At 51.8% G+C, this 27,287-nt stretch overlaps 2 protein-coding genes across 2 annotated transcripts in view; one reads left to right on the top strand and one right to left on the bottom strand.

Annotated features, from left to right (window-relative positions):
* Nucleotides 1-1,180, top strand: part of Taf8 (TATA-box binding protein associated factor 8) — an 18,476-nt gene extending 17,296 nt beyond the window's left edge. Inside the window, exon 8 of the mRNA XM_021186344.2 lies at nucleotides 728-1,180. Coding sequence (XP_021042003.1) covers nucleotides 728-751 — 24 coding nt within the window. The 3' untranslated portion in view covers nucleotides 752-1,180. The remainder of the gene's footprint in view (nucleotides 1-727) is intronic.
* A 12,807-nt stretch (nucleotides 1,181-13,987) lies between these two features.
* The window catches only part of C17H6orf132 (chromosome 17 C6orf132 homolog), a 36,496-nt gene continuing 23,196 nt past the window's right edge, over nucleotides 13,988-27,287 (bottom strand). Inside the window, exons 3-5 of the mRNA XM_021149317.2 lie at nucleotides 20,132-20,207; nucleotides 15,302-18,488; nucleotides 13,988-14,863 (exon numbers count right to left, since the gene is read on the bottom strand). Of these exons, the coding sequence (XP_021004976.1) occupies nucleotides 14,746-14,863; nucleotides 15,302-18,488; nucleotides 20,132-20,207 (3,381 nt within the window). The 3' untranslated portion in view covers nucleotides 13,988-14,745. The remainder of the gene's footprint in view (nucleotides 14,864-15,301; nucleotides 18,489-20,131; nucleotides 20,208-27,287) is intronic.

The following is a 27,287-nucleotide window of genomic DNA, read 5'->3' as shown; positions in this document are numbered from 1 at the left end:
GGGGAGGACAGGCAGAGGGAGGAGGGGAGGACAGGCAGAGGGAGGAGGGGAGGACAGGCAGAGGGAGGAGGGGAGGACAGGCAGAGGGAGGAGGGAGGGTAGGCAGAGGGAGGAGGGGAGGGTAGGCAGAGGGAGGAGGGGAGGACAGGCAGAGNGAGGAGGGGAGGACAGGCAGAGGGAGGAGGGAGGGTAGGCAGAGGGAGGAGGGAGGGTAGGCAGAGGGAGGAGAGGAGGGCAATAGAGTGCAGCTTGGAGTTAGCCTGAGAGGAGTGAGATCAAGTCCTCCTTGGGCCTAGGGCTCTTGTCCCATCTCTGTGGAGCCAGTATAGAGTCAGTTGTAAGGAGACCTTGCCCTTGTAAAACCTGATTATACCAGGCTGGGGGTGGGTTGGGGCATTTTTGTCACTTCCACATCAGTAAATCAGGACGATCCCAGGAAAGGGCAGCTGGAGCGGATGAGGCCTCCCATGTGGTGCTGGGAAGAAGCACACCCCTTTATCCTGAGGGTCCCAGGCTCTCCAAATGCCCCGGGGCCCAGTGCCCTGCTGGGCACGCTCTCTACCACAGGGACACCCCCAGCCCAGAGGAATGCCCAGGGCACAGCAGGGGCCTCTCGGAGGCTCTTCCCAGTGTCTTTGTAGGAACAAGAAGAACCTGAGCCTTGTCGTTTATTGCCACCTCTGAGTTTTCCTGGTGACAGGTTTATCATTCTTCTGTTTCCACTCAGGGTCACCCGGAAGCGAGTGCTTAAGTCTCTGACCAGCAGCATGCACAGCCCCAGCTGCCAGTCTGGGGAGAGGAACCAGCCTGCAGGTACAGATTTGTCATGGACGCTTCCGGCCCTGGAAACCAGAGCAAGGAATTTCCCCTCCTGGTGCTTATGGTTTAGGTCCTTTCTAGTTTGCTCACGTCATTGTTCCATCTTTGTTAGAAGCTGTTTTATTGACTCGTGAACAGATGATGTATGAATTCAGCACAGAAGACAGAAGACATAACGCGCACCTCCCTCTCCCACCCCAGGCTCTCCAGCCTTTCCCCCGAGGCTCCTGATGAGTCAGTATGGTTTTTATGTACCAAACACACATGTAAATATACCCTTTTATAACGGGATAGATACTGTATAAACAGTACTTTCTCCTAGTGGTTAGTGTGTCCTCCGTGCCAATAATAAAGAATTTCTGATTCAAGGCTCTATAGTCCTGTTCTTTCTGCGCTCATCCTTGTGACTTGTTGGGTGACGGACGGGGCCTTTACGCCTTCTGCTTGGGGTTGGGGGGGGGTGTTGTTTATTTGTTTTTCAAGACAGAGTTTCTCGATGTAGCCCTGGATATCACAGAACTTGCTCTGTAGACCAGGCTGGTCTCAAACTCAGAGATCTGCCTGTCTCTGCCTCTCAAGTACTACGACTTAAGGTGAGGTGTGCATCACTAGGCCCCGCCCTTTTTTTTTTTTTTTTTTTTTTAAAGATTTAGTTTTAGCGAGGCATCATTTGGGAGGCAAAGGCAGACAGATCTCTGTGAGTTCAAGGCTAGCCTAGTCTACATAGGGAATTCCAGAATAGCTAGGGCTATTTAGAGACATTCTGTCTCAAAATAAATAAAAAAGAATTTTTTCTTTTCTTTTAGAGAGAGAGAGAGAGAGAGAGAGAGAGAATTGAGTGGAACTGTATATGCATGAGAGACTGGTACCCACTGAAGCCAGCAGAGGGCGCCAGATCCCCTGGAGTTGGAGATGGAGGCAGTCGGTAAGCTGTCTGATGTGGATGCTGGGAATGAAACTTGTATTTTCTGGAAGAGCGAGCTCTGCATGTCCCTTTTCCATTTTGAGGACCCATCTGTTTCATTTTATGCATGAGTGCTTTGCTTGTATGCACATATGTGCACCACCTGTGTGTAGGACCCACAGAGTTCAGGAGGGGGCAGCAGATCCCCGAGAACTGGAGTTCCAGATGCTTGTGAACCACCAAGAGGGTGCTGGGAGCTGAACCTGGCCCCTCTGTAAGAGCAACAAATGCTCTCCTTAAGTACAGAGCCATTTTGTCAACAGCACCCCTCCTCCCAGCTCTTTTGTGTGTCCATTCAGTTAATCTGTGTGTGTGTGTGTGTGTGTTGCTTTGCTGCACACGCCTGCTAAGCAGGTCACCCAGTTCTGAATCTGCCAGTTCACACTCCCACTGAGCAAGTGCCTGCCTCTTCACCATGCAGTGGCCTGAGACCAGGGAACGTTTGCTGGTCTGCTGGTAGGAGCCAGTGTCTTCCCATGGCCTGATCCCAGGGCAGTCGAGTGTTCCCTGTTCCGGTTGTCACAGACAAGTGTGGGCTCATCTGTGTGGCGTATGGTGACACCTGTAGACACATGCTACAGAACCTGACATCTCAGAGGAGGGGGCAGTCTCTTTCTGGGCCTGGGGCTGGTGACAATTGCATTGGACATTCAAGATGACCAAGTCAAAGGAAGTGATGGGAGGAGAGAGGGAGGGAAGGACAGAGGAGCAGGCAGGGAGGAGAGGACACAGGATACCCTGAGTGGCTCAGACTAAGTATGGCAGTTGCGGTGAGGCTGCAAACAGACCTGAGAGCTTTCTGGCCTCACCATGGAGTTTACATTTTGATCAGAAATGTAGTTTTTGTTTTGTTTGTGATTCTGGTGTCCTCAGAGCTGCTATGGATGATGGCTTTGAGCTGAGGACCCTCCTGCACCTCCTAAGTGCAGGGATTACAGAGGTAGGCCTGCACCTGGCCCAAGATGGCCTTGTTGTATTTTAGTTCTGTTGCCTTTTTTTTTTTTTTTTTTTTTTTTTAAAAAGGGTTTTTTTCCTTTGCCCTGGTTGTCCTGGAACTCACTGTGTAGACCAAGCTGGCTTTGAACTCACACAGATCCACCTGCCTCTGCCTCCCAAGTCCTGGGATTAAAGGCGTGCGTCACCACTGCCCGACGGGTTATCAGTTCTGATAGGCAATGCCTTTACCCACTACACTGTCTCCTGGGCCCCAGGATGCAGGGCACTGGGGAGAGCATGTAAACAGGCCAAATCTCACTCCTCGCTCTCAGCCCAGGAGTGAAGTACAGTCCTCCCAGGTTACAGTACGGCACTTCATTTCTTAGTACAGCAGGAAATGGGCTTTGAAGCTAAGCAGCTTGCATGAGGTCAGTTGCTAGGCGGGGTGGAGGCTGGCACCCTGAGAGCACACTCCTGTATTAATGTACCTTCCCTGTGTCCCTTCCTTTATGGTGCAGGCTGAGGATGTCCACAGGCATTCCTGCCCGTCACCCTAGCCGATTAAACATGTCCCATACCCTTGACCTAAGCGTCCCCAAAATGTGTCTGAGATTCCCCTGTCCTCCTCCTCCTTTTTAGGGTGGCTGGGTGGGTTGAGGCAAAGTCTCACTATGTCACCTGTGTTGTCCTGAACTCATTATATAACCCAGGCTGACCTCAAAGTGACACAAGCCTGCCTCGGGCTCCTGAGAGCAGACTATAACAAATGCCCTCCCCCAACACACACTCAGTTTATCGCTTCTTACTGAACTGATCCCAAACTGAGCATGCTTAGAAAGTACTGCTTAGTTCACTATCTGGTCCAGGCTGGCCTCCAGCTCACAGAAATCCTCCTGTCTCAGTATCCCAAAGGTTGGACTTTCAGGGGTTATACCAACATTCCTGGCTTATTACACACACCTGCCCCTCCCCCTGACACACATGTGCACACCTCACTATTTCTTGGAGGTCATTCCGGGTACATAAGCAGCATCCTTATTGGCTTATGTGAATGGATGCAGAGCATCCCGACATGCCTTATCCTAATGGACTGCCTGGCATGCACAGAACTTGAGCTCTTGTCAGCAAACACTGCTAGGGTGGCCTGCTGTCATTGTATTCACCTACCTGGAGCTGACATCATCACCGTGCAAACTCGTGTGTGTGTGTGTGTGTGTGTGTGTGTGTGTGTGTGTACATGCGAGCAGGCGCTTTCGAGCATCTGTGTGCATGCACGTGCCTGCCGAGGCCAGAAGCAGGCATCAGTGACCTTGGAGCAGAGTCATAGGCACTGTGAGCTACTTGAACTGAGGTGCTGGGGTCTGGACTGAGCAGCAAAGACTCTCCATGGATGAGTGCCTCTAGTCTCAGTGCTAGTTTTCAGGCTTCAAAACCTCAGGGCCTGTTTGTGGTGGTTGTTGCTTTAAAGTTTCTCATGTCCGTGAGTCTCCATGGGTGGAGCTCTGTCCCAGCAATCTGAGTGGCTTAAGACAGTGGTTGTTGCCAAATAGCCTTCCGCCAGGAGAAAAAAAAAAAAGAACAAACCAAAACCCCAAAACCTGGTTTCCCACACTGCAGCCAAACATTCCTGCCAATCTGATAAGTGAATGGCAGTTTTCAGAAGCGTTTTGTATTGTGCTTAATGAGATAATGAGAGAATGTTCCCACAGAGCAATGTTTGAGATAGCATCTCTAGTGGACAGCCTATTCAGGAGTGAGCCAGGATGTTCCCTGAGCGCGGGGTTCTCACCTTCCCTGGAATGCCAGGCAACTGCCTGTCATTCTGGCCAGGAAGCACCCTGGTGTAAACAAGTGTGAAGACAGCCACTTCAGAAACTCAGCCTTCCCACAGGGTGAGATAGATCCCCCTGCTCCCTAGGCCGTGCCACCTCCTCTCCAGAGCCAGGGTCTGTCCTTTCCTTCCCTGATGGCTAAAGAATCAAGCAGAGTGCCGGGCGTGGTGGCACACACCTTTAATCCCAGCACTCGGGAGGCAGAGGCAGGCAGATTTCTGAGTTCAAGGCCAGCCTGGTCTACACAGTGAGTTCCAGGACAGCCAGGGCTACACAGAGAAACCCTGTCTCAAAAAACCAAAACCAAAAAAACAAAACAAAACAAAACAAACCACCAAAACCCAAAAAACAACAAAACAAAACAAACAAAAACAAAAACAAAAAGAATCACTGTAGCTGTCTTCAGATGCACCAGAAGAGGGCATCAGGTCTCATTACGGATGGTTGTAAGCCACCATGTGGTTGCTGGGATTTGAACTCAGGACCGTTGGAAGAGCAGTCGGTGCTCTTAACCACTGAGCCATTTCTCCAGCCCCTGTCATTTCTTTATTGAGACAGGGTTTCTCTGTGTAGCCCTGGCTGTCCTGGAACCTGAAGACCAGGCTGGCCTCGAACTCAGGGATCCACTTGCCTCTGCCTCCCGAGTGTGCTGGGGTTAAAGGTTTGGGCCACCCATTTTAATTTTAAAAAGTTTCTTTATTATTATTATTTTATGTTTGGGTATCTCGCCTGTCTATCTATCTGTGCTCTGTGTGTGTGTAGGGCCCACAGAATCCAGGAGAGAATGTCAGACCCCATGGACCCCTTTGTAACATGGGTGCTGGGTACTTTGCAAGAGCAGCTATCACTCTTACCCTCCGCGTGGTCTCAGCAGCCCCCGTGGGGCTGTTACTTTACCACCACTCTGCTGACATTATTCTGAGGTCGAGTTAGGACTTGGTAAGAAGGAAACAAGACATTCAGTCTTCCCAGCCTCACTCTCATGGGGTTCACTTAGGAGCAGCTTCTTTTTTACCCAAGACAAGGTCTCATGTAGCCCAGGTTGGCCTTGAACATACGGGATAGCCTTGTTCTGAAAACTCAGTGCCTGGGAGGCAGGGGCTGGAAGATGAGACGCCATTTCTCAACACGTACAGCCAAAGGTAGCCTAGGACTTCCTGTCCTCCTGCCTCCAGCTCCCAAGTGCTGGTTCACACACAGGTGGGTGGCACTGTACCCAGTGACCAGGGGACACTTGGTGGGCAAGTTTTCTAGTTGGGTTTATGTAAATGAACCAGGAAGGAAGAAGCAGAATATCAGGAAAAGTTAAGCCTCGTAGAGCATTCTCGGTTCGTTCGTCCTTCCTTCCTTCCTTCCTTCCTTCCTTCCTTCCTTCCTTCCTTCCTTCCTTCCTTCCTTCCTTCCTTCCTTCTTTCTCTCTCTCTCTCTCTCTCTCTCTCTCTGCACATGTATATATGATGGCGTGCATGCACGAGTGTATATATGGTGGTCTATGTGCACATGTGTCACATGACTACATGTTTCAATTTTCTGCTGGCAGTCCTGATAGGAAGGCCTCAGAAACATATATCTAATAAACAGGCTTCTTGTTATTCAATAATAATAAGTATTTTCATGCTTTTTATTAGATAATAAACACACTTTATTTGGTCAGGGTTGAGGCAGGGTTTCTCTGTGTAACAACCCTGGCTATTCAGGAATTCACTCTGTAGACCAGGCTAGCCTCAAACTCACTGAGATCTGCTTGCCTCTGCCTCCCAGGTGCTGGGGACTAAAGGTGTGCACCACCACCACCTAGCTTTAAAGGCACTTTAGAACAAAAACAGTAAATCACAAAATATATGGAATTAAAAAACAGAGAGGGCTAGAGAGACGGCTCAGCAGTTAAGAGAACTTGCTGCTCTCGCAGAGGACATGTGTTAGCTTCCCAGCACCCGGTTACAACCAAGGCTCACAACTCTAGTTCCAGAGGATTCAGTGTCTTCTGGCCTCTCTGAGCCTCTGCACACCTGTGAGGTTACACACACAGACACATGCACATGCATGCATGTGAGATTACACACGTAGACACACACATGGGAGATTATACACACAGACACACACAGACAGGTAAAGTTTAAAAAAATCCTTTTTTAAAAAGTAGAGTTCATTCCCGGGTTTCAGCAAAGGTCTATTAGGCTGGGCGTGGTGGTGCATGCCTTTAATCCCAGCACTCGGGAGGCAGAGGCAGGTGGATTTCTGAGTTTGAGGCCAGCCTGGTCTACAGAGTGAGTTCCAGGACAGCCAGGGCGATACAGAGAAACCCTGTCTAAAAAAAATAAGTAGAGTTCAGAGCCTGTGGTAACCCTAACATTCCAAAGTCAGTGGTGGGAGGATTGCTCCCCCCCTCAAAAAAAAAAACTAATGAAAGAAAGAAAGAAAGGAAGAAAGAAAGGAAGGAAGGAAGGAAGGAAGGAAGAAAGAAGATAGAGTCAAGCTCGAGGGTGCACACCTTTAATTACCACACCTAGGAAGCCGAGGCAGGAAGATTTTTCAAACTGCCAAGATTGAGACCAACCTGGGATGCATAGTGAGTATCAACCAGCCAGAGTTATGTAACAAGAATTTGTGTCAAAGCACTGTTAAAGCAAAGAAACACACACCACCAAGCCAGTGGAGGATGGTCATGAATAATTCAGTATGGAAATCAGGAGCAGGCCTGGAACAAACAAACAAACAAACAAATGCAGTGTGTGTCACAGATGGTGGTAACTGCTAAGGAAAACTCATCCAGGTGGGTATTGAGAGTAGATATGCAGGAACAAGGTTAGTGGGTTCTATGGGCTGGTTAGGGAAGGCTGGTCTGCTCCAGGAGGGTGACATTTGAAGCTAGACCAAATAGCTGAGAAAATAACTTTTGGGTTAAGGGCTCCGAGGCAGGAGCAGGCTTAGCTAGACAGACTCTCAGTTCAGCTAGGAAGTTGATAGATGTGAGATGACATCAGCTGGCCACATAAAAACAAATGACCAAGTTGCCAGCTGGTGTTCAAGGCAGAGCTGTGGGAGTCATTGGGGTGAGGGTGGGAGCTGGGGTCACCTCTACTCTCCAGGCCTAACCTTGTGAGCGTCCAAGGAGAGAAACCAGCTAGGTGACTTGAAGGGCTGACAGGCTGAGACTCTCCACTGCGATCTTAAGCCATGCTCAGGCAAAGAGCATGTTTCTCTCAGTGTGGTGACCCAGCCTTTCCAGTCCCCACTCACTCTCTCAGACATGTGTGCATCATGGTAATGGGGATCACTGCATGTGTGATGTCATCATACATGTGACATGTATGGTGTTCTACCTGGCAAGACTTGGGTGTGCTAGGGTCCCCAGACACCTCCAGCCATACTGCATCAATGTGGGAGGGTGGGAGGTTTACTGCAGAAGCCAAGTCGGGTGATAAATTCCTTTAGTCCCAGTACTCTGGAAGCTAAAGTTGCCTATAGTGCAAGACCCAAGTATGAGGAAGGTAGGTCAGGGGATCTCTGTGGGTTTAGTAACACCCTGTCTTGGAACAGTTTGCCTGGGCTGTATGGTTCCCAGCATCCACTTGATGGCTCAAAATCATCCTGAATTCACCATCCAGAGGCCAGACGCCCTCTTCTGGTCAGTTCAGGCACTGCATGCACACAGTCCACATACATACAAGCAGGCAAAAACACTCACGCACATAAAATAAATCTTTTTAAAAAAAAGTAGCTGAAGGTAAGATCTGGTTAGTAGAATTCTTCTTTAGCATGAACAAGGGCCCAGGTCCACTCCCCAGCAGTGCATAAACCAGGTGTCTAACTCAGATCTTAGAAGGTGGAGGCAGAAATTCAGGGTTATCCTCAGCTACTGTCGTTCTAGGCTAGCCTGTGTTAGCAGGTTTGGTGGCAAGCACCTTTACCCACTAAGCCATTTCTCCAGTCCCAAGTGTAGGGTATCTCGTCCTCAATGCTGCTGACATTTGTAGCTGAGTTCTGGGAATGGCCCTGTGCATCTTGACCTACTTAGTACCCCTGGCCTCTGTGTAGTGAACGCTGGTAATCTTTTCCTCCCAGTGTCAGCAAAACCGCGTCTCCAGACATTGCCACTGCCCTATTGGGGACCAAGGTCAACCCCAACACAAGGAGCACTGAACTTAAGTCTAACCCCAGGGCTGTCTGTGTCCAGGTGCCAACAAGAAACTGCTGGAAACAAAGTCCAAGTAGCAGAGACCTCCTCCAAGCTAGAACATGCCTTCCTTCCCAGAATGGTTTAAATTCCCTGAGTGCTCCAGGAGACGATTTCAAAGCCTTCAAAGCTCTGTATGGCTTTTTTTTTCTTTCTTTTTTTTTTTTTTTTAATTTATCCATTTATTTGTTATATGTGTGTGCACTGTAGCTGTCTTCAGACACTCCAGAAGAGGGCATCAGATTTTTGTTGCGGATGGTTGTGAGCCACCATGTGGTTGCTGGAATTTGAACTCAGGACCTTTGGAAAAGCAGTCAGTGCTCTTACCCACCGAGCCATCTCTCCAGCCCTCTGTATGGTTTCTTATTTTTACTTATTTACTTACCTTTCAGATAGAGTCTCACTGTATAGCCTGGGACTCTTGCTGTGTATACAAGGCTGGTAAAATTTTTGCATGTGAGTGTGTCTGTGAGAGGTGTGTGTTGCAAGAGACCTTGGGACAGACTTATGCGTAAGGGAGCCCTGTGGAAGTGCCCTAGAACTGTACAGGGAAGGAGAGAAGGAGAGCAGAGAGAGGCTGCCTATGCTTGCAGTGAACGGGGTCCTGAGCTGCCATGGTCCTCTGGGACTAAGGAAAAGGACTGGTCAACAGTGGGGGGCGTGGCCTTGGGTGGGACAGCAGCTCTCAAGGGAGAGACTCCAGTGAGATCAGCAGGGGCACTTCTGGCCTCTGGAGGTGTGAGGGCTTCAGGCAAGGAGTGTAGCTCAGTGAGAGAGCACTTGCCCACACCAAGCAAGTACGGCCCCAGCATCCACCCCCCAGTACCACAAAGTGTGTCTTTGGTGCATGGACGTGGTGACGGTCCATATGGAGTCCACCGTGTGAACTGACACCTATGGGATTGAAAATGCCTCTGAACATTTTGGATACCAAGGAATTACTCTCCGGCTTCCCCTTTCCCTCTTCTGTCTTTCTTGGAACAAGAATCTGGACAGGTGCAGACACACCTACACACACCACACTGCCTTGGAGGCAGAGGGCAGATCGGGAGGTGGTTCCTGCCTCCTTCCAGCTGTGTGGCCTGGGACAGGTCACTTGCACTGCAGGGGACTGTAGTTTCTTCACAGGGAGCCGAATGTGATTATCTGCTGAGAGAACTGAGCAGACAGTTCTCAGATGTGTACCTGCCATCCTTGGGAACCGGTTAGAAATAAGCCTCGGGAGCTTATCTTCACAAGAACTCCAGTGCATCCCATACCCAGGAGAAGCCAGGTCAACCAACAACCCTTGGATGTAAATCTGAACTCAGAACTTAATCTGTGCTGGGGGAAGTGCCGGCAGCGGTGAGCGCGCCACCTGCTGACGGATTCGGGCATGCTCGAAGGGCGCAGCTAGGACAGCAGAGCAAATGCATGGGGCTACATTCACTCTCCTTCTTTCAACCGTTCAACCTGGGAATCAGGTGAAAGTGGACGTGAAGAGCAGGTAAAGAGCAGCAGTAAATGCCTGAGAGATGTCACCAAAGTACAACAGCCCAGCGCCTAGGTCAGGCCACTTAGGACAAAGGGCACATACCTTTGTCAAGTGTTTGAATGGGACAAGCAGGCAATGGTGACCCTCCTTCCCCAGCACAGCTCCAGTCCCCAAATTACCAAGAGTCCCCCGTCCCACAGGACCAACCTTCCTGCTTAAAAGGCAACTGAAGAGGTCCCAAAGCAATTCCGCAGTGCCTGGCGGCCCAGGGCCTTTGGAAGGAGGTACTGGAGGAGGCCCTGGTCTCAACGCATCCGGGCCAGCTGACTAATGGTGGGAAGCCGGCCCCACCCTTGAGCTGTAGAGATGAAAGGGACCACAGTTTCAGAGGGTAGGCAGGTGGGGTTGGCAGGTCAGGACAAGTTTGCTTGGCAGCTCAGCCCTCACCCCCTTGGCTCCAAAAATTACCTGTCCTACTGGGTTTAATACCCAGTACTACAAAAATAAAACCAATCAATAAATCAATAAAACAGATGTGGGCATTTGGCATCCAGCATCGGGAGGTTGAGACAGGTCGATTGGGAGTTCAAGGCTGTCCTCTGCTTCATAGCAAGTTCATGCTCAGCCTGGGTTATAAGAAACCCTGTCTGAAGGGGGAGGGGGGAGCAGATGTGGGAGCCATCTTTTCTGCTGAGGGAAGCCAGGCCCCGGGCTCCAAACACAACCATCCTTGGGACATATCCTTGCTGCTCTAAGCCAGGCTAGCTCACGGGGGCTAGGTTCACACAGTATGGCTTCCGAAACTAAGGTGTGGCCAACCAGACCCCGGTGCACTAGAGCCAACCTCAGCTCCCCACTTATTAGCAGTAGAGCTGCTTTTTCCTGTTTTCCTCCCTGATCCCACCGTGCTGGCTGAATGGAAGGAATGTGGGTGGGTGGGAGCCCTTGGGAAAGGCTGAGCCAGAGGGAATGGTCACAGCTTGAAGACAGGCAGCTGTGAGGAAACAGGAGGGCGAGGGTGTGAGTCAGGTCAGCTATTTGGAGCAACTTGATTCCTGCGTTGGAGGCTTGATTTCCTCACTGCTGCAATGCAAACGGGAGACTTAACACCCCAGTAAATGTTAGAGGACTGTCCTAAGCAACCAGAGAGTGAGCAAACTTTCCCAACGGTCAGGGTTATGGAAGTGTCGGGAGGTTTCAGCCTGAAGGATGGGGATGAGGGATGTGTGGAGGGACAGGATTGACGTGTAAAAATGGTTATCTTTGTGATGGGAAGCTCTCGAGGACTCAGGCAAGGACCCAGCGAAGAGTCAGACACACGCAGCTGAAGTCCAGACCCATCATTTTCAGACCAGCTAGTGGAAATGCAAGCACACAGCTCGTTAGGAGGGGCGGGGGCCGGGGGGTGGGGATAGCTCAACCGTAGAGCACATGCCTAGCATGCAGGAGGCCCTGGGTTCAAGTCTCAGTACTACAAAGTTAAAAGGAATAAATAGAACTGTAGAGCTGGGCATGGTGGTGTCCAGCACTCTTGAAGGTTCAGGCAGGAGGATTGGAGAGTTTAAGGCCAGTCTTGATACATAGCAATTTGTAGTCGGTCTGGGCTACGAGAGGTGGGGGTGGGGTGGGGAATAAAGCAGCAACTGTGGGGTCCTTATCCTGGGTTAACCCCCATGATCCCTCTACTTCACCTCCAGGGCTCTCTGCCTCTCAGGTGCTGGGATCAAAGGTGTATTTTGTGTTTTAATTTATTTTGTGCCTGTGAGCAGGGAAAACATGTAGAAACCAGAGGATAACCTCCTGGAGTCAGTTCTCACCTCCCTCCATGCAGATCCCCGAGTCTGAACTCAGGCTGCCAGACCAGCAAGCCTGCTTTACCCCTGGGCCATTTCACTGACATTAATAATAATAATAATATTTAACATTTCTGCGTGCTCCTCTTTTTTTTTTTTTTTTCTTTAATAACTAAGACAGTCCTATCTGTCTTGAAATTTGCTATGTAGACCAGGCTAGCCTTGAACTCACAGAGATCCACCTTTAAAGGTGTTCACAGCCGGGCGTGGTGGCACACGCCTTTAATCCCAGCACTCGGGAGGCAGAGGCAGGCGGATCTCTGAGTTCGAGGCCAGCCTGGTCTACAGAGTGAGTTCCAGGACAGCCAGGGCTACACAGAGAAACCCTGTCTCGAAAAACCAAAAAAAAAAAAAAAAAAGGTGTTCACTACCACACTGGCTTGTGTGTACCCCTTTTTATCTGTGTGTGTGTGTGTGTGTGTGAGAGAGAGAGAGAGAGAGAGAGAGAGAAAGAGAAAGAGAGAGATAGAGGGGGGGGAGGGAGGGAGGGAGAGATGGAGGGCAGCCTAAGGCATAACCCTCAGGAAGGTCGTCTAGCTTGAGATAGGTTCCCTCATTGACCTGGGTCTTAAAACTTAGAGCTGGAGTGTTGTGGCCAGATTCCCGTCTCCCTCCATGCCAGGATTCCAAGCAGGCTCCAAGCATAGCGTTTTATGTGGGCTGGGGATTTGTTTACAAGGCAAGCCCTTCCCGGGGAGCCATCCCTCCTGCCTGGGGCTGAGTTCAAGTCCTTATGCTTTACCTGCTGGGCCAGCCCCCCGCTGCGGTGGCCTCCGTGCCTAACCTGGCATCCGTGCCTAGCCTGGCATCCGCGCCACTTCTAAACTAATTATTTTCACTTCTGTTCCCAGCTCCTGTGGTTTTTGTTGGTTTGTTTCAGTTTGAGATGGGGTTTCACATAGCCAAGGATGGCCTCGGACTGTATGCTTGTGCCTGCATTTTCTCAGTGCTGGGATTATAGGTCCGTGGCACCACGCCAGGCTTTAGACAGAAACCACATTGTCAGTGCTGTCCCAGAAGGAACACATGGCTGTCTCCATTCTTCGGCATTGATGAGGTATGGTTACTACCCAGGAAAAGAATCTGAGGTTCAGGCAATCAGAGAGACTTGCTTGAAGACAGTTGCTTGACCTCTGGGCCTGGCCCCTGTGCCTGGCACCGTCCAGGTGAGCACTGCTAGCCTTCATGATGCCTGGGTAGATTTAAGTCACCAACCTACAGCTGCAGAGCAGGGACCAGTCCAAACTGGCTGTTTATTTCCCATGCTGAGTGAGACCAAGCCCTTCCCCACCCACCCCAGAGCACGCCATCGCTGGGAGACCACACCCTACTCTACTTCTTCTTGACGCAGCAGATGAATTGTCAAACTCTTCTAAAACCCTACTTAGAGAAAACCCATTTATAGACCAGGGCTGTGTTGATGGGCTTGGCTCTGTGAGCACAGAGAAGCTGTCAGCCGGCTGGCCAGCCCGAGCCTCCCGGTGCCAGCATCTCTGCACAGTCTTTACCTGAAGTGGCTCACCTGCTGTTCCAGCCACCTGGCACTGCAGCTGGGACCACAGGTCACCAAGCCCCCAGAGGGGACTTCCTCTTGTCTGCCCTTGCTCACCTGAGGCAGACCACTCTGTTCTTCCTTTCCCATCTGCCTGGACCTGGTCCCAGGCCCAACCACTCCCCTTTATTGTTCCTGTTTTTTCTTTTTTTTTTTTGATTTATTTATTTATTATATGTAAGTACACTGTAGCTGTCTTCAGACACTCCAGAAGAGGGCGCCAGATCTTGTTACAGATGGTTGTGAGCCACCATGTGGTTGCTGGGATTTGAACTCTGGACCTTTGGAAGAGCAGTCGGGTGCTCTTACCCACTGAGCCATCTCACCAGCCCCTTATTGTTCCTGTTGTAGTTAACACAACACACAAACCAGGACGCATATTAGAATATATACACATATATTCCAGTTCACTGATATAACCCTGGACCATCCAGGCAGAGGACAAATGGTCACCCTATTGACAAGTCTCCCCTGTTCTGAACTGGCTCTAGCAGGCTACCTTGACCTTCCAAGACCCATCTCCATGTTCCTTGGGCCCAATCCCTTGAACCAGGACTTCATGGGCCTGAATGGAAAAGCAAGCCTTCATCCTCCATCTCCCAACCCAGACTTCTCAAGGCTTCCTCGTGAGTAAGTGCCATGGGGTAATGGCCCTGCTTGGCCCTGGCAGGTACATAAGGCTCCTGAGGCAGAGCCCTGTGTTGTGCAAATGGTCTGAACTCATCTCCAAGTGGCTAGGAAGGCCAGCCATTACCTGTCCAGTGTAACAGGCAGAGGTTAAAGACAGCCAACACCATCCTTTGTGAGGCTCTGACAGGCAAGCTGTCACCTCCATGGGTTTCAATCCTCCTTGCTAACACAGACAGCACCAGATAGCAGAAACAGGGCCCACCAAGCTCCCCCACCCCCACCCCCACCCGCCAGCAGTCCCCAGCCAAGCTGTCCCTTGGTGCTTTCAAAGACACCTTTCTGTCGTCCACAGTCCTCTGCTACATCCATCTGTCTGCCTTCCAGAACAAAGGCTCTCAGCTGTGTCTGAGCCAGGACCTATAATACCTTGTGCGACCTCCCACCCCCACCCCTGCAAAACAACTGCCCAGATCCAACCCCTAGAAGTCAGCTGACTGAACCGCATGGCTCAGGAAGTGGCTTTCCGATGGGTCCCAGGGTAGGCATAGGAGATGGGATGGCGGGTCCCAGGCCTCACGGTGAATGTATTGATGGGGCTTCCATAGTGGGTGTTGCCGTGAGGCGACCTGGAAGGAGAAGGAGTGGAGAGCAGAGAGGTGAAGCTCACACACAGCTGGTTGGTCCTCACTCTACCCGCCCTCCCCCAGGGCAGAACACCTTAGAATGTGATGTGCTGAATTCCTGACCTCCAGAGTGGAACCACAGAACACCCTTTTGGTACCCTCTGTTCACTCAAACTCCTGTGCTCTCAGCCTGGGTCTGGGTCTGTCTTTCCACCCCGGGCCACTAGGTCTCCCTTTCCTCTATACTGATTTGAAGTCCTGAAACTCCAGAGGACGAGGTGGGTGAAGAAGCGTGCAGGGAAGGAAGGCACTAGCCAACCTCTCTTGAGAGATCTGAGCCTTCCTCTCTTAGTAAGTCACAGGCGATGGCCCGAGGCCTTGGCGTTAGCTCTGTTCACCGCACCCCCAGAGATCCTTCCATCTTAAGAGAACCCAGCTCACCTGCTGCCTTTGGCAGGGACAAAGCCATAGTCCCCAGCTTTGCTGCTACTACCACCGCCACCACCGGGCGCCTTGAACTTGACCTCGGTGGCACCTCGGGCGCCCTCCAGCGACAGCCTCCTTGCGTGCAGACCTCCGGGGGCTGCGCGGCCCGCAGAGTTGACCCGTCGCATCTCAGGTCCTCCTGGCTGAGGTCCGAAGCAGTTAGGGGAGCTCAGGCTGCGGCCAGTAGAGCCACGGGGCATCCCGGGGTTGCGATGGGACTCCCCGACATACAGGCGTTTCTTGATGAGCGATCGTCCGCTGCCTGAGAAGCGATCTAGGCCCCCGGACTCCGGGTATTGAGTCCCCCGGAAGCGCGAGAAGCCAGGAGTCGGATTGGGGCCCCAGGACTGCCCCAAGTCAGAGAAGTTGTTCCTGGGTGGGGACCCGCGACGACCCTGATGCTGCTGCCCAGGGGCCGGAGGCTCAGGATCGTTGCTGAACTCTGGCGGCGGAGGAATGATATCAAAGCTGAACTCCTCCTCCTCTTCTTCCCTCTTGTAGGAAGGAGAGGGCGGGGAAGAGAAAGACTTGGGAAGGGCGCGGCCCTGGGGTAAGTTTGAGGGAGCTGGTCTTTCCCGGGCCACAGGGGCTGGGGTTTCAGCCTTGGTCCACCCATGCCTGTAGGTAGGCTCTGAGCCTTGTGTGTCTGGTCCCTGCTGGGGCTTCCAATGACTGGGCCCCGTGGGCCGTGCTGAGGTCAGATGGGAGTCCTCTGTCTCACTGGGCACCTTAGGGACCACAATGAAGGAATTGGGCCGGCTACCTCTGTAAAAGATGCTATCAGAGCTGGCCTCTGGTTGGTTGCTATGGTCACGGAGACTCCCTGGCAAAGAGGACCGTCCAATCGCAGTCCCTCCAGTCCTAGTCTTCTGTGCCCTCTGTCTGGCTGCAAGGAGCAGGGCCATTGGGGAGCCCTGCTCCACCACTTCCCCAGTCACCGGGTGTCTGAGGAGTTGATCAGCTGGCTGGCCTGATGTGAGAGATTTGGCCGGATGGTTTTGTAGCTCCTTTTCATCCACTACATCCCCTGAGTCTGTAGCCTCCCCTCTGGCCCGAGTGGGAGTCACTACAGCAACCCCTCGGCTGTGGCTATTCTGGCTGCGATGGGGTCTGTAGAGAAATGGTGCCTCTTCTCCACCGGTAGACATCTTTGGTGGGAGAGCTGGAGGAGAGAGGGTGCCATTTGTGGACAGTTGGGTAGCCACTGGGTTTTCTTGAGATTCTGGCTTTTCTCTCTGCCTCACAGAGGCAAGGTCCTTCTCTGCCATCAGTTGAGATGATGGGGTGGACAGCTCAGGTGCATTCTTGAGTACCGTTGCTTGCTCGGATGTGTCCTTGGGTGGTGTGTCCTGCCCAGGTGTGTCCTTGGGTGTTATGGCCTGCCCAGGTGTGTCCTTGGGTGGTGTGGCCTGCCCAGGAGTGTTCTTGGGCGATGTGGTCTGCTCAGGTGTAGGCTTGAGTGGTAAGGTTAGGCCAGGTGTGGCCTTAGGTAGTATGGCCTGCCCTGGTGTAGGCTTGAACGGTGTGGCTGGCCCAGGTGTGACCTTGGGTGATGTTGCTGGACCAGGTACAACTTTGGACTGGAGTACTGTGGTGGGCAGAGGGGTGGTAGATGGCTGGGGTGGATTCTTGGTGGCAGGCTTATGGAATCTGCCATTATCAGTCCCATTTTCAAAGGTTCTTCCCCCTTCCAGCCTGGGCTTGGGGGGCAGAGATGCTAAGCTGGGCTTGGCTTCTTTCTCAGCTGAGGAGGCAAACCGAGCCTCTAGCTCATTCCGGATCTGCCTGACACTGGGGGCTGGAGTATCCTGGGGGATGTAATCCACAGGGGGTAGGACCAGGCTGCTGGTGGCTTCTCTCTCTGGCAGGCTGCTGCTGGAGGGGCTCTTCTCAGGAATGCAGGGGTGTACCTTCTCAGGCAGGCTGGTAGGAGCTGCCTCCTCTGACAGGCTGGTGCCCTTATTGTTCTCCTTGTCCTTCAAGGCCACAGTTGGGACTGGCCGGTGGCTGAGTGACCGATCCTCTTTCCTGGTCCCACAGAGATAGGCTGACAGCTCACTTCGAAGCTTCTCCATCTGCCGGGGGTCTCTCCAGTCAACGGGTTCTGACGAGGCTGTGTCCTCCACACTGGGGGGTTTGGGCTTGGGTTTGAGAGCAGGTGAGTTGGATTTGGAGGTCTTCATAAATCCAGAAGATGGAGGGGCTGCCAGCTCAGTAGAGGGCAGAGGAGGAGCAGCTGGGGGCAGGGAGGGTGCTGGTGGAGGGAGTGGGGGAGCCGGTGGAGGCAAGGGAGGGGCTGGGGGCGGGGCTGGGGGCGGGGCTCCAGCTTGTCCATTTGTCTGGGGTTCAGACTGCCTGAGCCTTGGGCTGCCTGGTGTCTCAGGCCTGGGCTCTCTGGGCTGCTCTGGCTCCAGGGCCCTGTCTGGGTAAACCTGAGATGCAGGGCGGACGTTGAAGCTGGGAGGCAGCGGGCTGGGGGCGGAGGTCTTCTGGGTGGCTTCCTCCTCCTCTGGAGAAGCGCAGGGTGCTTCCTGAACGGGGATAGATGAGGTCCTGACTGGGGTTGGGGGAGGCACCTTCGGTGACCTGGGGAAGGTGAGGTGGGGCTCTGGGCTAGGCCCTAGGGGGCTCCTCTTTAGTTCAGCAGGGCTTTTGGGGGGACTGGTTCTGGAGTCCTCTGGGTGCCTGCCATTGAGCGCTACTTCTGATTTCCACTTGGTAATAGCCCCAGGTGGGAAGAGATGAGTTCCAGTTGTGTGCAGAGAGACTGGAGCTGGGGGTCCTGGGGCTGGCAAAGAGGGTGGAGGGGGGCTTAGAAAAGCTGACGGTGGGGCAGGGGGGATGAAGTCAGGAGGGGTGGGTGTGGATGGTGGGGATAAGATGTCTAATGGTGGGGGTGGAGGGGGGGCTGTGCTGGGTGGGGGTGGGGGTTCCACCAGCAGGGGAGGGGGAGGAGGAGGAGGAACAGAAGGAGGGGGTGGTGGAGGGGACTCCCCTGGAGGCTGTGAAATGTCCTGCGGTGGCCCCGGGGCTGGGCCTGGGGGAGGTGGGGGAATGGATGAGTCCAGATCGTAGCATGCCGGCCTCAGGTCTCCCACAGAGCTGTACAGTCGGAGGTTGCCATTCACTAGTGTGCTGGTACCTGAAAGAAGGGGAGGCAGAGACATGGAGTTGAGCCAGTCTCCACCCCTCTGTGGTTTAACGCTGTTGCTGTTTCTGTTTCTTTAATGTGTGTGTCTAAGGAGGGCAGGTACTATGGTATACTTGTAGTGGGCTGAGGACTTAGGGGAATTAAGCCCCCTCTTCGCACCGTGTGGGCTCTGGACACTCAACTCAGCTCAGATTTGGTAGCTTACCTTATCTGCTGAGCCATCTTTCCTGCACAAAGCCGGCCTCTGTGCCTGGCACAGGGAGAGGGGTTGACCAGGGGAAACACTAGTGTACCTGTGCCTGAAGGGCTAGCTAGTGTCCAGCCCTTTCATCTTAAAGCCGGCTGAAGAAGCAGCAATGGCTGCTATGTCCTGAGCTGTCAGGACACCTTCTTATATTAATGAGGGGCTTCCCACTTGGGGTCCTGGAGCAGCCCTGGGTGCTGACAGGAGGAAGCAGTCTGCACAAATAGATAACTCTCGCTTTTGGGAGACCCAAGTCTACCGAAACCCATTGCAGAGTTTAGAACCCCTGCGGAGTGTTTGGGCTGAGGATGGTGGGGAGGAAGGAAGGTACCCGGGACAGTGCCGCTACAGAGATGGACAGCAGCCACACGCCCCTCTTCTGCACCCCAGTCCCCGAAGAGTCCGCCTCCCTCTGCCATGCTCGTTTTTTCCCTTTTCCCTCCTCAGAGTGCTTAGGAGAGAGTCTGCTCCCAGCTATGTGATGCTGGGGACCTGAAATGGAACCCCCACGCTGTGTCCTGACAGCAACAAACAAAAGCAGCAGAGGGATCCTAGCCTTGCTTTGTTCTGTGCTAGGGATCAAATCCAGGGCCTTGCTCCTGCTAGGTGATGTTGACCTCTGGCCTCTACACACTCCTCCACTTGCTCTAAACTCCGCCTCTGAAGCTTACTCCATAAGGGGTCAACCCGATAATTCCATACACTAGTCAATCATTACCCTGGGGAAGGCAGTAAGAAAAACAGCAGGGGAGGGGTGTTAAAAGGTGCTGTTTAATTAGGAAGGCCCACTGGGAAGGTGACCTCGGAGCAGAGGGGTAGTAAGAGTGGGCTGCAGAGCAGATCCCCGGGGTGAAAACCTGCCTGGTTCGCTAAGGAGCTGCCTTTAGGAGCTGCAGAGGGGGAGAGGGTGGGAAGCGGTGACTGAGCCACCGCAGTTCTCAGGAACCTTTGCTCAGAGTCACAAGGGGTGTCACCAGCCTGATTTCACCAAGTGGCTCACATCCATCCCATACATTGAGTCCTCTAGAGTTAGCACTGCTCTTCTCAAGCAGGGCAAGTGTCCTGGGGACAGAGCTAGTCAGCCTATAGCTTATAGACTCAGAGATAGGTTTGTCTGACCCAGGTCTTCCTGCTGCCTTCTATCCTGCTGTGACCCGGGCCCTCCCCGCTCTCACCACTCTCTAAAATGGGTGTTCGCCAACCTCGGCTCTCTGCATCTCCCTGGCCTGCTGTTCTCACCCACCTTGACCAGTAGTAGCTAAGAGGTGCTGGACGCTGACTTTGCCTCCAGCTGGGGGAAATGGAGATGTTTGCTTGCTTGTTTTATTTTGTTTTAACTTCAGGGCCCCAGCAGGGAGGAAAGGAAGCCACAAGATCAGAGTTCTCTTACCTCCCACTTCTTTGTCTGCAAAATCTTCTGGGACAGACGGGGTGGGCACAGCCAGCCCATGGTTCTCCTGGGCGTTCTGAAAGAGACCAGGGGACGTGGAGGGATGAACAAACAACTCAAACCCGGCTATGAGTCTCCCATTACCAAAGAAACTGCAGGAATGGTAGTAGCCATACAACTTCTTAAGTGAACACATTTATTTTAGATTAACTAATTATCTGTGCAGTGCCCACAGAGGCCAGAAGGTGACAAACCAGGGTCACACACACAGTTGAGAATGAGCACGCGGGTGCTGGGAACTGCAAGGGCAGCAAATGCTCTTAGCTGATAAACCATCTCTCCAGCCCGCCCCGAGAGGGAATTTTAAAAAATAAATCTGGGTTGGGGATATATTTCAGTTGGTAGAATGTTTGCCCAGTAGTGTACACAAAGCCCTGAGTTCGAGCCCCAGTAGGGTAAAAACTGTGTGTGGTGGGGTATGCCTGGATTCTCAGCACTCAGGGCAGATTAGGGAGGTCAAGGACATCCTCAGCCACATAATGAGTTTGGGGCCATCCTGTGATACATGATACAAATGTCCTGTTGGGTTTTTTTTCTCAGCTAGAAATGCATGCTTTGGGGGTTCCCATTCAGGGTTTTTGTTTGTTTTTTTTTTTCTGCTTTATGCATGTATGAGAACAACCACATAAGCAATGTTAGTTACAGATCAGATTTGCAAATACAGAACCAGCAAAGCCGAGGATCAACTACATCGGAATAAAAATCTCAATTCAAAGCAAACTAAGGAGTCAGGCATGCGCCACACATCAGGTGATCCCGGTCGATATCATGAGCTTCAACTACAGTGAGGCTCAGTCAAAACAAAGCAAAAGCCAACCAAAAAAGCCAAAAGGGTAAAGGTGCTTGGCTGCCAATGCTGGTGGCCTGGGCTGAGCTGAGCTGGTCTCTGGGACCCAGAATAGAAGGAGAGAACCAGCCCCTGGGGACTGTCCCCAAACCTAACACAAAGAACCTGCAGTGACTCAGCTGCCCCAAAGAATCCGACGACCTCCAGTTGACTCGGGTCTTCGTCAGGGTGGGAATTTACAGAAGATAACTAAGTGTTGAGGGCTCTGCAAGCAGCGCAGGCGTCTCTGATCTCTCACCTGAACCAAACAGAGCTGTGTTTGCACAGCTGTCTGTCTGGAGAGTCTATTTTGCATTCTCTCCGCACCCACCTGCCCCCAACACATTTCCATAGATCAACAAAGTGCACACACCTGCCATTTGGGAACTTGGCAGAGCGCTTCACTGCATGTGCTTCTCAGGGGTCTCAGTGGCCTGGCCTCTGGCTCCCAAGCCCATTCTCCTTTCCCACTCACTTAGCGCACCAGCCTATGTTCTAGTCCAACTGTCTCCCCCCACCACAGTCTGCGAGCTTCCTGGGCCTGGAGTTGGGCAAGCCATCTATTTCTCCTTGATTTTTCTTCGAGCCACCGTCCTTGGCTTCAGAGTCACTATGTAGCTGAAGATGACCCTGAATTTCTGGTTTTCCTGCCTTCACCTCCCCAGTGCTGGGATGGCAGCTGTCACCACCACACCTGGCTCTGTGGCGTTGAGGATTAAACACAGGGCTCTGTGCATGTGAGGCAAACGCTCTACCAACGGAGCCACATCCCAGTGCCCCTCCCATTAGTTTCTAATAATACCAAGAATGCTCCTTGTGCCCTACTCAAAACCATCTCTGTCACCACTTGATGAGAAAGATGTCCCCTGCATGTACTGGGCGAGGAAACAGACACCCGGAAATGTCTCAGAAATAATTTAAAACATACAGCTACAGCTGGCACTGCTGGACCCAGGACATTGTTCGTCACCACAGCCCTTCCTTTAAGGACTAGCTCAGCTGCCCTTTGTAAAGGGGCTTTGGAGCAAATGGGCTTGATGTTATCAGCCCTGCTACCTCACCACAGGACTGAGAAAAATACTTCAATCCCCCCCCACCCCCCCACCCCCGGTCTGTTATCTCTACCTGTGAACTTGTGCTAAGTCCAGAAGGGACCCATGCACCCATCTGTGATGATCTGAATAGGCACAGCCCCCAAAGACTCAGTTATCTGAATACTTGGTCCATGGGGAGTGGCACTGTTGGGAGGTGTGGCCTTGTCGGAGGAGGAGGTGTGTGACTATGGAGTTGGGCTTTGAGGTCTCATATGCTCTACGTAGGCCTTGTGAGGCAGTCTCCTGCAGATTGAGATGTAGAACTAACTCTCAGCTCCTCCATGTCAGCTTGCATGAAGCATGGTGCTTCTTGCCATGAGATAAGGGGCTGAACCTCTGGAACTGTAAGCCAGCCCTAATTAATGTTTCCCGTTATAGGAGTAGTCATGGTTATAGTGTCTCTTCACAGCTATAAAACCCTAAGTAAGAGACCATCTAAGGAGGTCATGAAGAGTGAATGAGGTCATGTCCAAAAAGCACTGGGCTCATGGCACAGGGATGTCAATAAATGTTCCTAATGTTACAAAGGAGTCACCCGTCCCCTGAGCAAGCCAGGCCCTACCAACACGCGGCTATCCTGAACCACCCAGGCAGGGCTCTGCCCTCCACAAGTCCAGTGTACTGCCCACTTCGACATCTCCATTCACAAGGCAAACACCTTTTGTTTGCTTTCTCAATGGTTCTTACTTATAGTTTATGTGGATGTGCTGGTATATGTGTGTGTGTGTATGTGTGTGTACAAGTCAACTTGAGGTGTCCCTCAGGAATCAATCACAGGGTTTCTCTATGTAAGCCATGGCTGTCCTGGAACTCACTCTGTAGACCAGGCTGGCCCTGAACTCAGAAATCTGCCTGCCTCTGCCTCCCAAGTGTTGGGATCAAAGGTGTGAGCCACCACTGCCTGGTGAATGAATCACTTTTGTTTTTGAGACATGGTCTTTCTTACTGGACTGGAGCTGGGCAAGTAGAAGAAGGTGTCAGATCCCCTGGAACTGGAATTATAGTGGTTATGAATCACCATGTGGGAACTGGAACTAATCTATATATAAGAGGAGCAAATTCTCTTGATCATATTTTCCAGGCCCCCTAGATGCTTGGTTGGTTGGTTTTGAGACAAAGTCTCTTTATGTAGTCTAGCTCTTCTGGAACTTACTCTGAGGACCAGACTGACCTTGAACTCACAGAGTTTTGCCTGCCTCAGTCTTCTGAGTGCTGGAATTAAAGGCCTGTGCCAACACACTCAGCTCTAGATAATTCTTGATTTCCTCTGATGAACCTGGGGGACTTCTTGTTGTCCACGGACCTACCAGGTCTTAAGGCATCCTCAAATTAGATGGAGAAAGTCCAGTTGTTACTGGTGGCCTGATGTTGTTAACCCCTAGGCTTAGGGGCTTAGTGAGGTAGATGCTCTCAAACTATCAGACCCTTTCTGGTAATCCGTGACAGCTACAGCCTTTTCATAAACAGTTCTGATGTTAGACTGGCCTTGAAGTAGATTCCGTCTTATCTACTTCAGTGACATGCATGTTCTTTGCTGCCTCTGTCCCTGCCCAGCAGAGGAGTCTCCCTAGACCTTCTGAGAAGCACCGCACACATGGAACTTGCTAATGTTTTCACTGAAGACATTCTCTTCGGTGTGATGGGTGGGGGGTGGGGGTGGGGGTGGGGGTTGAGAGCTCTGCTGACTCTCTGGAGCACAACTGGAAATCGGAAAAGCTCGAGACGTAACATCAAAAGTCTCAGGTCCTGTTTGTCCTCAGCAGTGTGACCCTGGGCAGGCAGTGACAAGTTAGGGTGGAGACAGTGCTGCTGCCCCTGATCTATGGTGGAACTGAGAGCTTGCCCCACGTTCCCTCAAATCGCCTAACACAGCCAGTATACTGATGCTTAAAAAGACAAAACAAACAAAACAACAAAAACAAGGTCTCACTATGTAGTCTCACTCACATTCACAAGCCCCCTGCCTCAGTATCTTCAGTGCTAGAATTACAGTGTATACCACCGAGATTCATTCAACTCTCGTTTATCCCTGTGTGTGAGTCTTTGGCCTTCATGTGTGTCTGTGCACCATGCTCATGCCTAGTCCCTCCAGAGAGCAGGAGAGGGGATTAGATCCTGAGTCACAGACGGTTGGTTGTGAGCAGCCATATGGATGCCGGAACTGAACCCAGGTGTGGGGCAACGGTCTATGCGCAGACAGCCTGGTTTCCAGTCGAGGGACCTGGGACTCGGTGGTGATAATTCACCTACATGGGATGGCAGGTGTTGACCATGTCTCCTGGACCCCTGGCTCCTGTCGAAGTTACTGCCCCCATAGCTCCCACAGGAGAGGCGTGGGTAGGAACAGCACCAAGCCTTCCTACATGCAAATAAGGTTTCCCCCAAACTCTCAGTCTAAGCCAGTGAGAGGTGCCTGCTGTCAAACCCTGAATCACCCCCAGAACTGTATATAAATCCATGCAGGGAATTAAAGGTATGTGAGAACTATTCCTTCATCTGAGTCTTTTGTTCCAAGAGGTGTATGTAACACTTGGGAAGAGATCTTCTCTCCCGAAGAGCCACCCGAGGTCCCGCTGCACTCCTCACTGGATAGTCGGCTTCTCATCGGCTAAGCCTGACTTGACTCAGTTCAGAGAGGCTCCGTTATGGAGCGACCTGGAAGGCGTGGCAGAGACTTGTCTCTCTGTCTGGACTCACTTCCCTTCTCGGGAACCTTCCTACCTGGCCTGGACAGAGATCTCCATGGAAAACTTCTGGTACCCAGTCCCACACCCTGTAAAAACAAGTGCTCCTAACAGGTGAGCCTTCTCTCTGGACCCCAACTCTTCCTGCTCTACATATCCATGAAACCCATTTTCTTCACATAAAATGCAGAGACTAGGAGGCACAAATATAGATAAAAGCAAAATGCTCTTTAGATGTAAAACAAACTCACAAAGATAATGCAGCCCCAGGCTGTCATCCTCTAATGTCTTCCCCAACAAAGACAAAGCTGCAAACCAGCAAAGCCAAGCTCCATGCATGGAGTCCTGGACACCTGCGTGCTCTCTCTCTCTCTCTCTCTCTCTCTCTCTCTCTCTCTCTCTCTCCCTCTCCCTTCCCTCCTCCATCCCTCCCTCCCTTTACATCCTTGCTTTATTTATTTATTTATTTATTTATTTATTTATTTGAGATAGGTTTGCTGTGTAGCCCTGGCTGTGTGCTGTGTTGGAACTCCTTATGTAGACCAGGCTGGCCTTAAACTCATAGTTCCACCTGCCTCTGCCTTCCAAGTGCTGGAATTAAGGTTGTGTGCCACCACTACCCAGCCTGCTTGCTTGTTTTGGGGCGCTGGGGATGAACCTTAGATGTTCAGGGTTTCACTCTGCAGGTAAGGAGGCCTTGAACCCCTGCCAAAGCCTCCTGAGTGCAGGGTTTTAGATACATCCAGCCGTTTCGATCCTAAAACACTGCAAACAAGTCAAGCCTCCCCAGACCGCAGCACGGAAGCCTGTCAGCACAGCCAGCACAGCGTGACTTGCAATAGTGAGCGGCTCAGGCTTGGGCTGACTCCTTAGTATCTTCCTACACACAAGGAAGCCCCCAAATCCAGCCTCTTCCCTCCAGCATCTCCCAGGTGCAAACCAAATGGTCCTTGGCTGCCCAAGCCCCTGCATTTTCCTCTCACATCTCACTGCGTTGGCTCTTAGCGGCTGTGTCCAGCACGCTGCAGATATGAACTCATTTGAATCTCAGCCTCAGACAAACAGGTGGGGAGTTTCCCTCTTTAGTATGGGACCCCGACTGCTGGGATCGAGAGCGCAAGCCCGGAGGGTGATCAGTTCAGTGTGGACAGTGCAGGTTTGTAGGGCACCACCTTCATGGTTGCTCAGTGTCTCGCCATCCTGACTCTGGGAACTGAGGCAAATCCTCAAGAAGAGCTTCCAGGGATGGTGAGAGGGCACAGTGGGGAAAGAGTTTGCTGTGTAAGCATGGGGACCCATGTTCCAAGCCCTAGAGCCCACATAAAGGTGGAAGCCATAGTGAGTGCCTGTAATGGCAGCACTCCTAGGGTGAGATGAGAGATGGGCAGGCAAGAGTCCCTGGAAGGGGAAGTGTGCAGGCCAGCTAGCCTGGCACAGTGAAACAAGAGACCTGTCTCAAACCAAACAAGCAGAAGGTGAAGTGCAACACGCAGGGGTTGTCCTCTGACTTCTACACATATCCTGTGGTGGCGAGTGAGGCTGTGTGTGTGCAGCCTCCCATCACCCCAGACAGACAGACAGACAGACAGACAGACACACACACACACACGTCGAGTGAGCCTGTGTGTGCAGCTTCCCCATCACCCCAGAAACACACACACACACACACACACACATACACAAGCATGTATACACCTACATGAACACACATATACACACACAGAGGAGGGAGGGCGTTAAGGTGCAAGCACAGGCTCTGTATGATGCTGAAGTTGGGAGGGTGTACCAGGAAGAGCAATGAGGACAGTTGGCAGTGACTGGCTGTAAACAGCTTACCAGATAACAGTATTTTATCAACACTACATTCCTGAGTACTAGCAAAGTCTCTAGCCTTAGGCAGTGTGCCCAGGGAGGACTTGGGGATAAAAGGACACAATGTCTCAGGTCTTGAGAAGCTCAGAAGCAAACAAAATACATTTTTAAAAAATCTGTCTGAGGACAGTTATAGGGTACTTACATATAATAAATAAATAAATAAATCTTAAAAAAAAAAAGAAGGATTGGGAAACGAATGTGGCCAATCTCCAGAAGGTTCTAGGGAATTATTTATACCGTTCCAACACCCGTCCGGTATATTAGGGTGAGTTAGAAAAGGTTATGTACTCAAAGGGACTAAACATTGAAAAATGGCTAAAATGGTAAAGATTAAAAAACAAACAAACAAACAAACAAACCCAAACAGCTGCAGAAGCATGGTAGCATGCAGCTGTAATCTGATGCACTGTCTGAGAAAGGAGGTGACTCAAGCCAGGTGCTGGGCACATGGGAGGCAGAGGCAAGCTGATTTCTGAGTTAGAGGCCAGCCTGGTCTACAGATGGAGTTCTAGGACAGCCAGGGCTATATAGAGAAACCCAGTCTCAAAAAAGGAACAAACAACAACATCAAAGAGAGAAAGAGGAGGGGGGAAGAAGGGAGAGGAGGGGGAAGGGGG

Source organism: Mus caroli, chromosome 17 (assembly GCF_900094665.2).
Source record: "Mus caroli chromosome 17, CAROLI_EIJ_v1.1, whole genome shotgun sequence".
Classification (NCBI taxonomy): domain Eukaryota; kingdom Metazoa; phylum Chordata; class Mammalia; order Rodentia; family Muridae; genus Mus; species Mus caroli.
The sequence above is the reverse complement of the archived record's forward strand: the minus strand, read 5'-3'. Positions and strand labels throughout refer to the sequence as shown.